Source organism: Vulpes vulpes, chromosome 2, assembly GCF_048418805.1.
Source record: "Vulpes vulpes isolate BD-2025 chromosome 2, VulVul3, whole genome shotgun sequence".
Classification (NCBI taxonomy): domain Eukaryota; kingdom Metazoa; phylum Chordata; class Mammalia; order Carnivora; family Canidae; genus Vulpes; species Vulpes vulpes.
The window spans coordinates 148,728,437-148,740,369 of NC_132781.1; the positions used below are offsets into that span (position 1 = coordinate 148,728,437).

The window sequence follows — 11,933 nt, forward strand, 5'->3', positions numbered from 1 at the left end:
TCTACCTCCATGATCTATAAAAGAAGAATAAACTTAATAGTCTTGTAGGATTGATTAAGTAACATGACGGTATGTAGGGCCTCAATGCTGAAACACTGGTATTTTCTTTTTCTTCTCAGCTTCTACTCTGAAAGGCCTCAATTCCCCACGAGGACAATTTCTAGGAAGTTAGGGCCAAAGAGGACAGCTTTATTTTCTTGCTCTCTATAATTGGTGGTTTTTCCTTTTCCTTTTTCCCAATACTGTAGCTTTCTCTTAATCTTTACCCTTCTAGTCCATCCTCACTCCCTCCAAAGCTAGGCTGAAAGAACCAACGAGCCAGATTTTAAAAAAGAGCTTATTCTTGGAGTACCTAGGTGGCTCAGTCGGTTGAGCGTTCAGCTCTTGGTTTCACCTCAGATAGTGATCTCATGGGTCGTGAGATCAGGCCCTTTTTCAGGTTCCCAATCAGCTGGGAGTCTGCTTGGAGATTCTCTCCCTCTGCCACTCCCCCCAGTCTTTCTCTCAAATAAATAAATCATTTTTTAAAAGGGGCCTTTATCATTTATCTCATCCCAAAATAAGCAATTCCAATCATGTCTCATTAGACAATTATTGCATCTTAGAAAAAGTGTGATACTTTTCAAATCTACATCTGCAGTCCACACCTAATACCCAAGGGGGTCCTTCTATCCATATCCCAGAAACATCTTATTAAAGTAGGCTCCCCATCCAGCATGAAGTCCAATGCAAGATTTTAACTCACAACCCTGTGATGAAGACCTGAGCTGAGATCAAGAGTTAAGACGCCTGACTAAGCCCCCTAGACATCCCCCAGAAATATCTTTTTAAAAAGCATGTTAAAAAATTTTATCTTTTCCATAAACCTGCTCCTTATACATTCTTTTAAATTCACTATCCACAATCCCTTATTTGAAATTCTGAAAGAGCTCTGAAAATATTTAGTAAATACAGCTTCAAAACATATTTAGCAGAACTTGAACAAAACATGAGACTACAGGGATGCCTGAGTGGCTCAGCAGTTAAGCGTCTGCCTTTGGCTCAGGGCGTGATCCTGGGGTTCCAGGATCCTGGGATCGGGTCCCACATTGGGCTTCCTGCATGAAGCATGCTTCTCCCTCTGCCTATGTCTCTGTCTCTCTCTCTCTCTGTGTCTCTCATGAATAAATAAAATCTTTAAAAATAATAAAAAAAATAAAATCTAAATGATTAGAATTCTGAAATTTATATATCTCAGAATTCAGAAATTATATTTATATATCTTTATATATATATAAATATAAAAGAATTCTGAAATAGTAGGCATAAATGGTTTCTTAAAGACATGCATTCTTGATGGGGTAAATACTGCACCCAAAAGGGTGAAACTGGTTCATGGAGAGTGGGAGACTTAAAATGTTACAACAGTATGTGGTTCTCCAAAGCTCAACATTATCAACAAAGTCTTATGAGAGTACAAGAGTGAGCATGACAAGGGGAGAGGGAGAAGCAGGCTCCCCACTGAGCAGGGACCCTGACACGGGACTTGATCCCAGGACCCGGGATCATGACCTGAGCCAAAGGCAGATGCTTAACAGACTGAGCCCCCCAGGTACCCCAATTTTTATTTCTTAGTATTTAATTTTTCTCATTGGGCATTCTTGAGTATTACTTGAGCAGTATTGACACTGATTTCATGGAAGGCAGACAGTAAGTATGCAAAATCTGTACTACAAAGTTCTGGTGAATAGATGGCCACGACTAGGGGACTTTCTCTTGACTGACCACTGGATTTTGAAGTCATACAAGAAGTGGTTTGTGCATACCTATCATTATCCCTTGCAGATGTTACTTATGTTTGATACCTAATGCTTTCTTGGAAATTAAAAGTTTATATTTTATAGCAGTTAAAAGTTCACTTAAAGTAACTTCAAGAAAGTGTTTTTTTTTCTTTTTTCTTTTTTTTAATATTTTTTTTAATTTTTTAATTTTTTATTTTATTTATTTATGATAGTCATACAGAGAGAAAGAGAGAGAGGCAGAGGCAGAGGGAGAAGCAGGCTCCATGCGCCGGGAGCCTGATGTGGGATTCGATCCCGGGTCTCCAGGATCGCGCCCTGGGCCAAAGACAGGCGCCAAACCGCTGCGCCACCCAGGGATCCCTGTTTTTTTTTTTCTATTGGAAAAATGAACACTTTGATTTTAAAGGTTTTGATTAGTTAAGTATTTATAAATGATAATTTGCATATGCAAAGAATTAAATGATAAACTTAACTGCTTGATATGAAAAAATTTACAACTTAAATACCTTTTAGATATTCATTTAGATATTATTGACATTTTTCTTTTAAAGATTTTATTTATTTGTGAGACGCATATGCAAATCAATATTATAATCTGTAAGTAAATATATTACATTAAAAGTTATTCAGCAAATACAGCTACAAACTTTACTTAAATGCAAACACTTTTAAATTTAACTTTTAACCTAAAGTTTTTATTTCTTCATTTTTTTAAAAAAGATTTTATTTATTTATTCATGAGAGACACAGATAGAGACGCAGAGACACAGGCAGAGGGAGAAGCAGGCTCCACGCAGGGAGCCCGATGTGGGACTTGATCCCAGGACTCCAGGATCACGCCCTGGGCCGAAGGCAGGCGCTAAACCGCTGAGCCACCCAGGGATCCCCTATTTCTTCATTCTTAACCTTATATTGAATAAAAAGCAAGCTTTATGTCTACTCTTTTTAGGTATAGAGCACAGATATACTACTGTACATAAAAAGAGTATATCTGTTAAAATTTCATGGGAGGAATGCACCAGGAAAAAAAAAATGTCTACAACAGCTCCTTAGGAGGATGATAATGAAACAAAAGGCTGAGAAAATACAGATACAAGGAAATAGGGGTCTGTACCAATATCTCAGCTTTTCAAGCTAGAAACGTGGGAATTACTCTTGACAACTTTCTCCTTATCAACACATCAAATCAATAAGAAATGCAAACTTTATTCCTTTTTTTGGGCAAACGTTATTTCTTAATTATTTTTGCACTCTCTTTTTCTTCATTCCTACTGCCAACTACCCTAACTCAAGTCTTCATGATTTCTTGTGTAGACTTGATAAGAGCCTCATTAACCTCTCCTTTGTCCACGCACTCCAAATTTCTTGAAACAGTTTGCCTCTCCTCCATCATTTCTTAGCCCACTCTAAATTGCCTGCATGCCATCAAAACATTTTTTTAAAGATTTTTAAATTATTAACAGGCTTACAAGTATATATTCATCTATAATAAAAGTATGCCTTGCTAATGCATATATTAGTATATACACATGTTTTTCTTCCTACCTCCTAGTTATGTGCCCCATACTTTGGAGACCAGTGAAAAATGGTAAATATTTGGATGAGGCAGTCCAAAATGCTGTGGACTCAGGGAAGGCCTTTAAGTGTGATATCACCTATGGAATAATAATGGTTAGTGGCAGGGTGGGAATGATTATTTCAGAAGCAAAGGATTGGTAGAATAATGGACTGGTAGCATGGAGGGAAATGATATTTGGACTTTTCCTGATGTTAATGAATGCCATTGAAGGGTTTTAATCTCAGAAATGATATGATCAAATTTATTTATTTATTTTTTAATTTTTTTAAATTTATTTATGATAGTCACACACACACAGAGAGAGAGAGAGAGAGAGAGAGAGAGGCAGAGACACAGGCAGAGGGAGAAGCAGGCTCCATGCACCGGGAGCCTGACGTGGGATTCGATCCCGGGTCTCCAGGATCGCGCCCTGGGCCAAAGGCAGGCGCCAAACCGCTGCGCCACCCAGGGATCCCCTATGATCAAATTTATGATTTTATACTAATATAGGCATTAGCGAGGCCTACTTTTATTATAGATGAATATGTACTTGTAAGCCTATTAATAATTTATTTTTTTTTTTTAAGAATTTTATTTTATTTATGATAGTCACAGAGAGAGAGAGAGAGGCAGAGACACAGGCAGAGGGAGGAGAAGCAGGCTCCATGCACCGGGAGCCCGACGTGGGATTCGATCCCGGGTCTCCAGGATCGCGCCCTGGGCCAAAGGAAGGCGCCAAACCGCTGCGCCACCCAGGGATCCCCCTATTAATAATTTAAAATCTTTTAAAAAAATGTTTTGATGGCATGCAAGCAAATTAGAGTGGGCTAAGAAATGATTGAGGAGAGGCAAACTGTTTCAAGAAATTTGGAGTGTGTGACAGAAGAAGAGGTTAATGAGGCTCTTATCAAGTCTACACAAAAAGCCTGGGCAATGTGGCAATGTTTATCTCCTGGTCAAATGGCCAAATTTTTCCTAAAGGAATACTGGAAGTTATACCAAGAAGGTGGAGATACTAGTTCATTCACTAGTTCATACTGCCTCCTAATGTAGTTTGGATTTACAAGCTACATTATATTTAAGTGGATTTACAAGCTATCTACTTTTAACTAAATATTCACAAAATGGATAAATGGCTTGGAATCCTATCAATAAACTTAATGGAAGATAATGTTAATAATGTAAGCACAAGAGGAACAAAAAAATAGCAGAGCTGATGTCCTTGAAAGTGTGACTCCTAAGTACCAGGATTTCACCTGCCGCATCACAATAAAACAAAAACAATGGCCAGCTAATCAGATAAAGTCAGCCAAAAAATTAAATTATCTAGAAGACTACTTAAAATACGGACTTCTAATCTCTTGTGCATCTTTTTTTAAAGATTTATTTGAAAGTGGGTGTATGAGTGCACAAGAGTTGGGGGGGAGGGGCAGAGAGGGAAATGCAGGCTCCTTGCTGAGCAGGGTCCCAAGACTCTGAGATCATGACATGAGCCAAAACCAAGAGTCGGACACCCGACCACACCCCCTGGGTGCTTCTGTCTTCATCCTTTAAAAATGTTTTTAAACACATAAATCAAGAAATATTTTATAAAATACACAATATTATTTCTAATATTTTACAAGTAAGACAGGCAGTTCTTGGGCTACATTTGGCCTCAAATATCCAAATATTTGGTTAGCTTAAGGTTTTTAAGTATTTTTTTTAAGTAGGCTCCACGCCCCACATAGAGCCCAACACAGCCTGAACTCATGATGGTGAGATTGAGACCTGAGCTGAGATTGAGTCAGACGCTTAAACCAGGTGCCCCAAGGTTTTTAGATCTTAAGAGTTAACTTGTAATATTTACAAATGTTTAATCCAATAATATCATGAAAATCTGGATTTCCGACTTCAAGGGGAGAGGGACTGTGGAAAGAAATGGGAAATTATGCAACAAGGCAATGCCAGACCTCTAGTCACCGTGGCAAAAAATGGCTAGAGCTGCATAGACCGCATGGAGCTCTGTAGTTGGCCTGCCAGTCTCCATGTGGTTGATTATCCATTAGAATTTATTTATTTATTTTTTAGATCTTATTTACTTATTCATGAGAGACACAGAGAGAGAGAGAGGCAGGCAGAGACATAGGCAGAGGGAGAAGCAGGCTCCATGCAGGGAGCCCGATGTGGGACTCAATCCTGGGTCTCCAGGATCACACCCTGGGCTGAAGGCGGTCGCTCAACCGCTGAGCCCCACCCAGGCGTCCATTAGAATTTAAACTCAGAAATTGCACCAGAAAGACAGATTTTTGTTTGTTTCATTCACCACTGTATTTCCAGGGCCTAGAACAGTCCCTGGCACATACTAGGTATTCAAGAAACATTTGCTGAAATTGATGAATACCATTGCCTGCCTGGCCCCTAAAAGTATGTTTCTTACAAGTTTTCATAGCATGTTACTGCCTTCCCCTCAAAGACAAACTGATTAACCTGTATTTAGCATAGAGCCTGAAGCATACTAAGTCCTTTATTTATTCATGGACTAAAAGCAATTACTATGAGTACTTTATTACATGGCTATAAACACCATGCTAAAATGGTCTACATGCTTTTGCTCATTGAATCCCCCTAACCCTTATGAGGTAGATATTATTATCCCTATTTTAGAGATGATAACTGTAAGACTGTGGAGATTGAGTTATTTGAAAAAAAATTATATTACAGATTAAATAACTGATGCAATAAAGAATATGAAATTGGCTATATGAAGGGTAAGAACAAAGTACCATGGAATTCAGAGAGTTCACTTGCAGTTTGGAAGGCATAAAGTATTTGAGAATTCATGAAGGAAGTAGCATTTTTAAAAAGATTTATTTATTTATTTGACAGAGCAAGAGAGTGCATAAGCAGGGGGAGCAGCAGGAAAAGGGAGGAGGCTCCTCACAGAGCAGGGCTCAATCCCAGGACCCCCAAGACCCCAGGATCATGACCTGAGCCGATTGGTAGATGCTTAACTGAAGAAGTGACTGAGACACACAGGTGCCTGAAGGTAGCATTTAAATTAGACTGAGGGACGCCTGGGTGGCTCAGTGGTTGAGCGTCTGCCTTTGGCTCAGGGCATGATCCCGGGATCTAGGATCGAGTCCCATGGGGAGCCTGCGTCTCCCTTTCCTAGGTCTCTGCCTCTCTCTGTGTCTCTCATGAATAAATTAATAAATCTTTAAAGTAAATAAATAAGACATAAAATCAAGCAAGATTTCCATAGGAAAAGATGGATGGGGAAGGGATTGCTTCTTACATTCTCAGCCAGCAATGCTGAAGGACAAAGGAGGTAGTCTGAATGGAATGCAGGTTATGAAGTCTTTAAATAGAATAAGATTAGTAAAATCAATAGGAAGGCCTTGCATATCATACTGTATAGGTTATGATTTTATCCTGTAGATAACTCCATGAAGATTCCTAAACTAAGGAGTAGAGTGACAAGGTCAAATGGATGTTTTAGCAACATTGCTACAAGAATTACAGCAGTGGTACAGGAAGCTATATAAAAGATCTGGAGGACTTCTAAATTATTAACTTTACAATTTACTCTTTTTTGATATATAGTACTTCACTGAATCTTCAACTGCCAATACAGAAAGGGAATAAAAGAATGAGGAACGAAAGATGGATAGATGCCCTAGTGTCTGGGCCAGTAGTCCTACCATTAACAAAAATGCAGGAAAAGCAGGCCAGGAAAGGAGTTTGAGTTTGATGCTTGTGTGACACTTAGGTCATTGATGATTAGGTGCCTGCTCTGCAAATAGCTGTTATACACTGTTGGGTGGGTGGGCAATGTTGAAGGGAAACTAAAAGAGATGAGCTAAGTTACTTCTTGATCTGGAAGTGTTATCAGTTAGAACAGTTTTGTTACTTGCAGCCAAAAAACAAACTAGAAGTGGCCTTAGGTATTCTAGTTAAACCAAGAGATAAGACAATTCCAAAGTTGCCTAATTCAGTTGCTCAAAAACATCAAATTCTTCCCATCTTCTCTTTCACCCTGAGAACGGCCTGCTCTTATTTATAAATTCTGCCTCATGACCCTACCATTACTAATGCTAATTTCAAAGTCAGAAAAGGGCTCTTTTCCAGAAGCAGAACACAGCCCTTAATAGCCTACAAGTTGGTTAGAACCATACTATCTAAGTGTTCTATGTACTAGCTCCAACCTTGCACAAATGACTAAACTTCTCTGTGCTTCAGTTTCCTCAACTAGAACACGAGAATCTGAGACGTAAAGGAGTTAATACTGTAGTACCTAGTGCCTAGCATATAGCAAGTTCCATTTAAGTGCTGGCTATTATAGCTTGCCCATCTCTTTCTCTCTTTTTTTTTGAGGTCCTCATACTTTGTTGATACCCAAATTAAAATAGATGTTGGCAATCAATCAATCAATCAAAACCTGGAAAATCTCTTTTAAATAAGGAAGTATTTTCCAGAAGTCCGCCAGGCTTCCCTTCCTGTCTAATTAGCCAGAGCTGCATCACAAACCCAATCAATCACTGCCTAGGGAGATAGAATTACAATAATTGGTTTATAGTTTATATTAATCAAGACCTATCCCTGGGGCTGAGGAGGGGCTGCCAGGTTCCTGGTTAGCAAGATGTCAGGAATGGGTGATAACACAACCAGAGTCTGCCAAGGCTTAGTCTTTAGGGACTGTGGTCTCTGCTAGGGAAGGTTAGAGTAAGTAACTTCCAGAGCTGCAAGCATCACCCCCACAGGCTCCTAAATGGCAGTAAAATCACTCTAAGTCTGTTAAAGCTAATGAAATTTGGCACAGGACTAACAGTATAAATATAGGCCAGAGCTTGAGTGGAGCTCACCTGAGAGCCAGTGTGAGAACAACAAGTTCTAGATTCATGGAGGTGTGGTATACAAGCTGTGTTAGTGACCCCAGCACACTTAACTAGATCACCAGCCTTGGACAAGTCACTTAATCTTCTCAAAGCCTCAGTTTATTCATTTATGAATGGGGATAACCCAAACTACCTTGGATTCCACGTTAGGATTAAATATATCCTTACACTAGTTTCACTCACATCATATGTATAAGGATCAGCCAAAAAAACATACACCAATAGCTGGATGTTCAGAAAGACCAAGAGGGACAGGGTAGAGGTACCTGAAATAGAGTTGGAGAGAAAGAGAGGTATAGTCTGACTCTATACTAAAAATCACTTTCAGGATCCTGAAAGTGTCCTGAAAGACTTTGTTGCTCCACATAAAAACCTCCATTTAAGCCTCCCAGAAAATGACTAATTTTACTTCACACCTTAACTCTAAGAGGTTTGTGTACAACAAAATGGGTAAGGATCTCACTTCTGCCTTTGTAGCTTACTAGCTGTGTTATCTTCTCTAAGGTTGTTTCCCAATCCATAAACTTTTTTCCCTGAGCTTGATAAACTTAACATTAGCTCCCTCCCTCCCTTTGAGGCACCAGTGTTTCTAAAATTGAAAGCCGATAGGAAATTTACAACATAAAAGTCCCCTAAATTTTCTATTGATAAATAAAGCTGCAGTTATAAAGGTAAGTCCATAAGGCTTGACAGTGGATTTTAGAAATCAAAGTGCTTAGGGGAAAGGAATGCTATTGAAGGTAGAAAAGAATCTGTTCTGATGCCTATGGAGCTCTTAGTAGGCTCTAAACACTGTGCTTAGTCCTCAAAGATCTTAACAACACTCCCTTTCCCTTCCTTCTAGAGCTGAGGAAAGGAAGAATCGGAAAGGAAAATAACATTGATTGTGGGCTGTACTAGATGCTTTCTACTGCATTTGATATTTAAGTGACTTCTCTGGATGAGAGCTAGAAAGTGGCAGGCAGGATTGTAATACCAGATCTGATTCTAAAGTTACTGCCTTGCAACTCAAGGGAAAAATTTATGTTTCCTCAGGATCAGAGTTCTTACAAAACTCAACCCCAGAATCTCATTTAGCTCTCCCCTCTACACACAATAGTTGGGGTTAGCAATTCACTTTGGAGTTTTTCCGTTTTGTTCAGATTAAAGATTTCAAAGTGGACCCACTAGCACCAAAACAAAACACCAAAAAACCCCAAAACAAAACCCTTTACAACTTTGCCTAGGGGTTAAAAGCTTTCTTCCCTTCTTTCCAGCCCAACCACTAGGTGGCCAAGCCATAACAAAATGCAGCTATAAACCAGGGCATTGGTGGGATCACCCTGGTTTAGCCACTAACTGTGCGTGACCTTTGGTAAGTTACTTTACCCCTCTATAAGCCTTAGTTTCCTTACCTGTAAAATAGAGTAACAGTTGTATCTGTCTCATTGGGTTGCGCGCATTAAGTAAAATTTGACACGTGAAGCACTCAAAATCATGCCCACGCGGAGGAAGAGCTTAGCAAGATGAATAGTTTTTAATGCTTAAGAGAAAACAGCTCTTCACTGATGGTGCTGTCGCTAAGTCCAAAGACCTCGCCTTCTTATTCCGAGCTAAGGCCTTGCCAGCCGGAGTCCCTTCAGAAAGAGCAACAGGTCGCTCCTTTTCTCCTAACCAGGGCCAGGCCCACACCTGAAATCCCCAATCTACCACATGTGGCCCCGAGGTCTTGGCCTGCGGTTTCCTACTACTGGGCTGTCAATGGGTCCAACCGAACCACCCCATTTCCGCCCGCGGCTCGGGAAGTTCTGCCGGCCTTCAGCGGCCGGGGCTGCTTTCGGCATGGCTGCCCCTGGTTACGGGCCTGGAGTCGGCTCGCCTGGCGCTACCTCACCAGAGGACTCTATTCACGACGTAAGCAGGGTTTCCCCGGAGTTTACAGGAGCCCCCGGATCCAGTCAAGATGCGCGTCGGTCAAACACACGCCTGGCGAGGGCTCCTCAGCGCCGCCCCGGCCTGCCGCCGGTAGCCCGTCCCCCAGCCCGGGTCTCGGCGCAGGCCGGAGGGGCGGCCCCCTTCCAGACCCCGGGAACGCGTGGGCTCCGGCCCAGGGCCACCACGTGGGGGCTCCAGGCGTGGCAAGGTGCTCCCGGAACCAGCCTCCGAAGACTGCTCCCGCAAGGGCCCTCGTCCGGCCCCGAACTGGCCTGAGCGGCTCTCCCGGCCTGGCTTCTCCCCTCAGACCTCTCTGGAGGAGCCTCAGACATCTTCCGCAGACCAGAGACAGGCTCCTGCTAGATCCCAAGCCCCAGGACTGCCTCAGCTCGAGTCCCCAATTGCCTGGCGTCCTTACTCACCCATCGCGGCTCCGCTCGCTCCTACTTGGCGGCGGCAGCGGCAGCGGCAGCGGCGGCAGCTTCAGCGGTAGCTTCAGCAGACAATATGGCGGATCTGCAGGACGGCAGCCCGAAACGGACAAACAATTTAACATTCAACCCGGGGAAGAAACGCGCTCTCCGCCCCACAGCCCAGTTTACTGGGAGGAGCGCATTTAAAGAGACCGCAGCTACTAAAGGCGGGCGAATAGGGATGGATTATAAAAGGAGTAGTGGAGAGCGACTAGGAGGGATACTTACTAAGGAAAATCAAGAGTGCTTAGGAATTCTCAGCTTTTCCTGCTCGTATTTCCTCTTTATAGTGCGGTCTCCTCTCCTAGAAAATCTTTCTCCCAGAAACGCATTCCTTCCTCTCGTAGTTAAAGCCGATCACAGACCCTGAGCTAGATATTTATAAGGAATCCTCTGGAAGAAGAGATTTGCTTAAGGATATGGAGATAAGGAAATGAAGAAGTTAAGAGTAAACCCGATTACAACCTTATTGGGAGATAAGAGGAAAAATAATGAGACCGGTGCAGGGCTTTATAGTTGACAGAGCGCTTTCATCCTCCACCCTACCCCCAGCAAGCTGAGGGCAGGAGGGGTGTGTGTGTGTGTGGGCGGGATAGGTTCTGTATTTTTATCACCATATCTTAGGCACCTAGCACAGGATCTGCACATGGTATATGCTCCATAAATAATTTAGTAAAAAAGGAACAAATAAATAAGCCTGTGATTTCTAATAAGCGAGGATGATCTCCCTTTTTAGAGATAAGGAAATTGAGGCTAAGTGTTCATGTGCCTTTTGATTCATGGAATTTATAGCTGGTATACATCAGACCTCCCTTCCTCCATAATGACAGGCCAGTTCTGTCCCCCACCTCAACAAACAGAAGGCTATGTCTTCAAGTCACCAGTCCTACAGGGAACTGTCTTTTGGCAGCAGAATGAGAGACCTGGGTTTCCAGGTTCTGTTGCAACAAATTGCCTTCTCTAGTTTGTGCCTGGCCCCTTAAGGAAAACAACTCAAAAAGTCAACTCTGGAACTCAGGGTCAGGCCAGGAAAGGGAGCATTATCTTTCTCTTCCTACTGCCACTGCTCAAGGCTGAATCTCTGTGTTTTCTCCTGGTTGATTTTGCCTGCTTCTCACTGGTCTCCCAGCTCCAGGCTTTCCCACTTGCACCCACTGTCTCAATAAAGCAGAGACATGGTCGAGTTGTTCCTCTGCTTAGCATCTTCTGTCATTAGGTACTGTCCAAACATTTCAATCTGTCACACAGGCTGGTCCTTATTCACTTCTTGGTCTCCCCACTAGGCAACCCAGGCTCCATCCATATTTGGGGAACCCCCTTTCCCAAGTAT

General features: G+C 42.0%; 1 protein-coding gene across 2 annotated transcripts in view; it reads right to left on the reverse strand.

The window, feature by feature from the left end:
* The window catches only part of KPNA6 (karyopherin subunit alpha 6), a 55,582-nt gene extending 43,924 nt beyond the window's left edge, over nucleotides 1–11,658 (reverse strand). Inside the window, exons 1-2 of one of the 2 annotated variants that reach the window (XM_026014437.2) lie at nucleotides 10,832–11,658; nucleotides 10,553–10,646 (exon numbers count right to left, since the gene is read on the reverse strand). In XM_026014437.2, coding sequence (XP_025870222.1) covers nucleotides 10,553–10,556 — 4 coding nt within the window. In that variant the 5' untranslated portion in view covers nucleotides 10,557–10,646; nucleotides 10,832–11,658. Of the gene's footprint in view, nucleotides 1–9,610; nucleotides 10,214–10,552; nucleotides 10,647–10,831 lie in introns of those variants that run through there. The other variant, XM_072750389.1, reaches the window with a different exon arrangement.
* Between the last annotated feature and the right edge of the window lie 275 nt (nucleotides 11,659–11,933).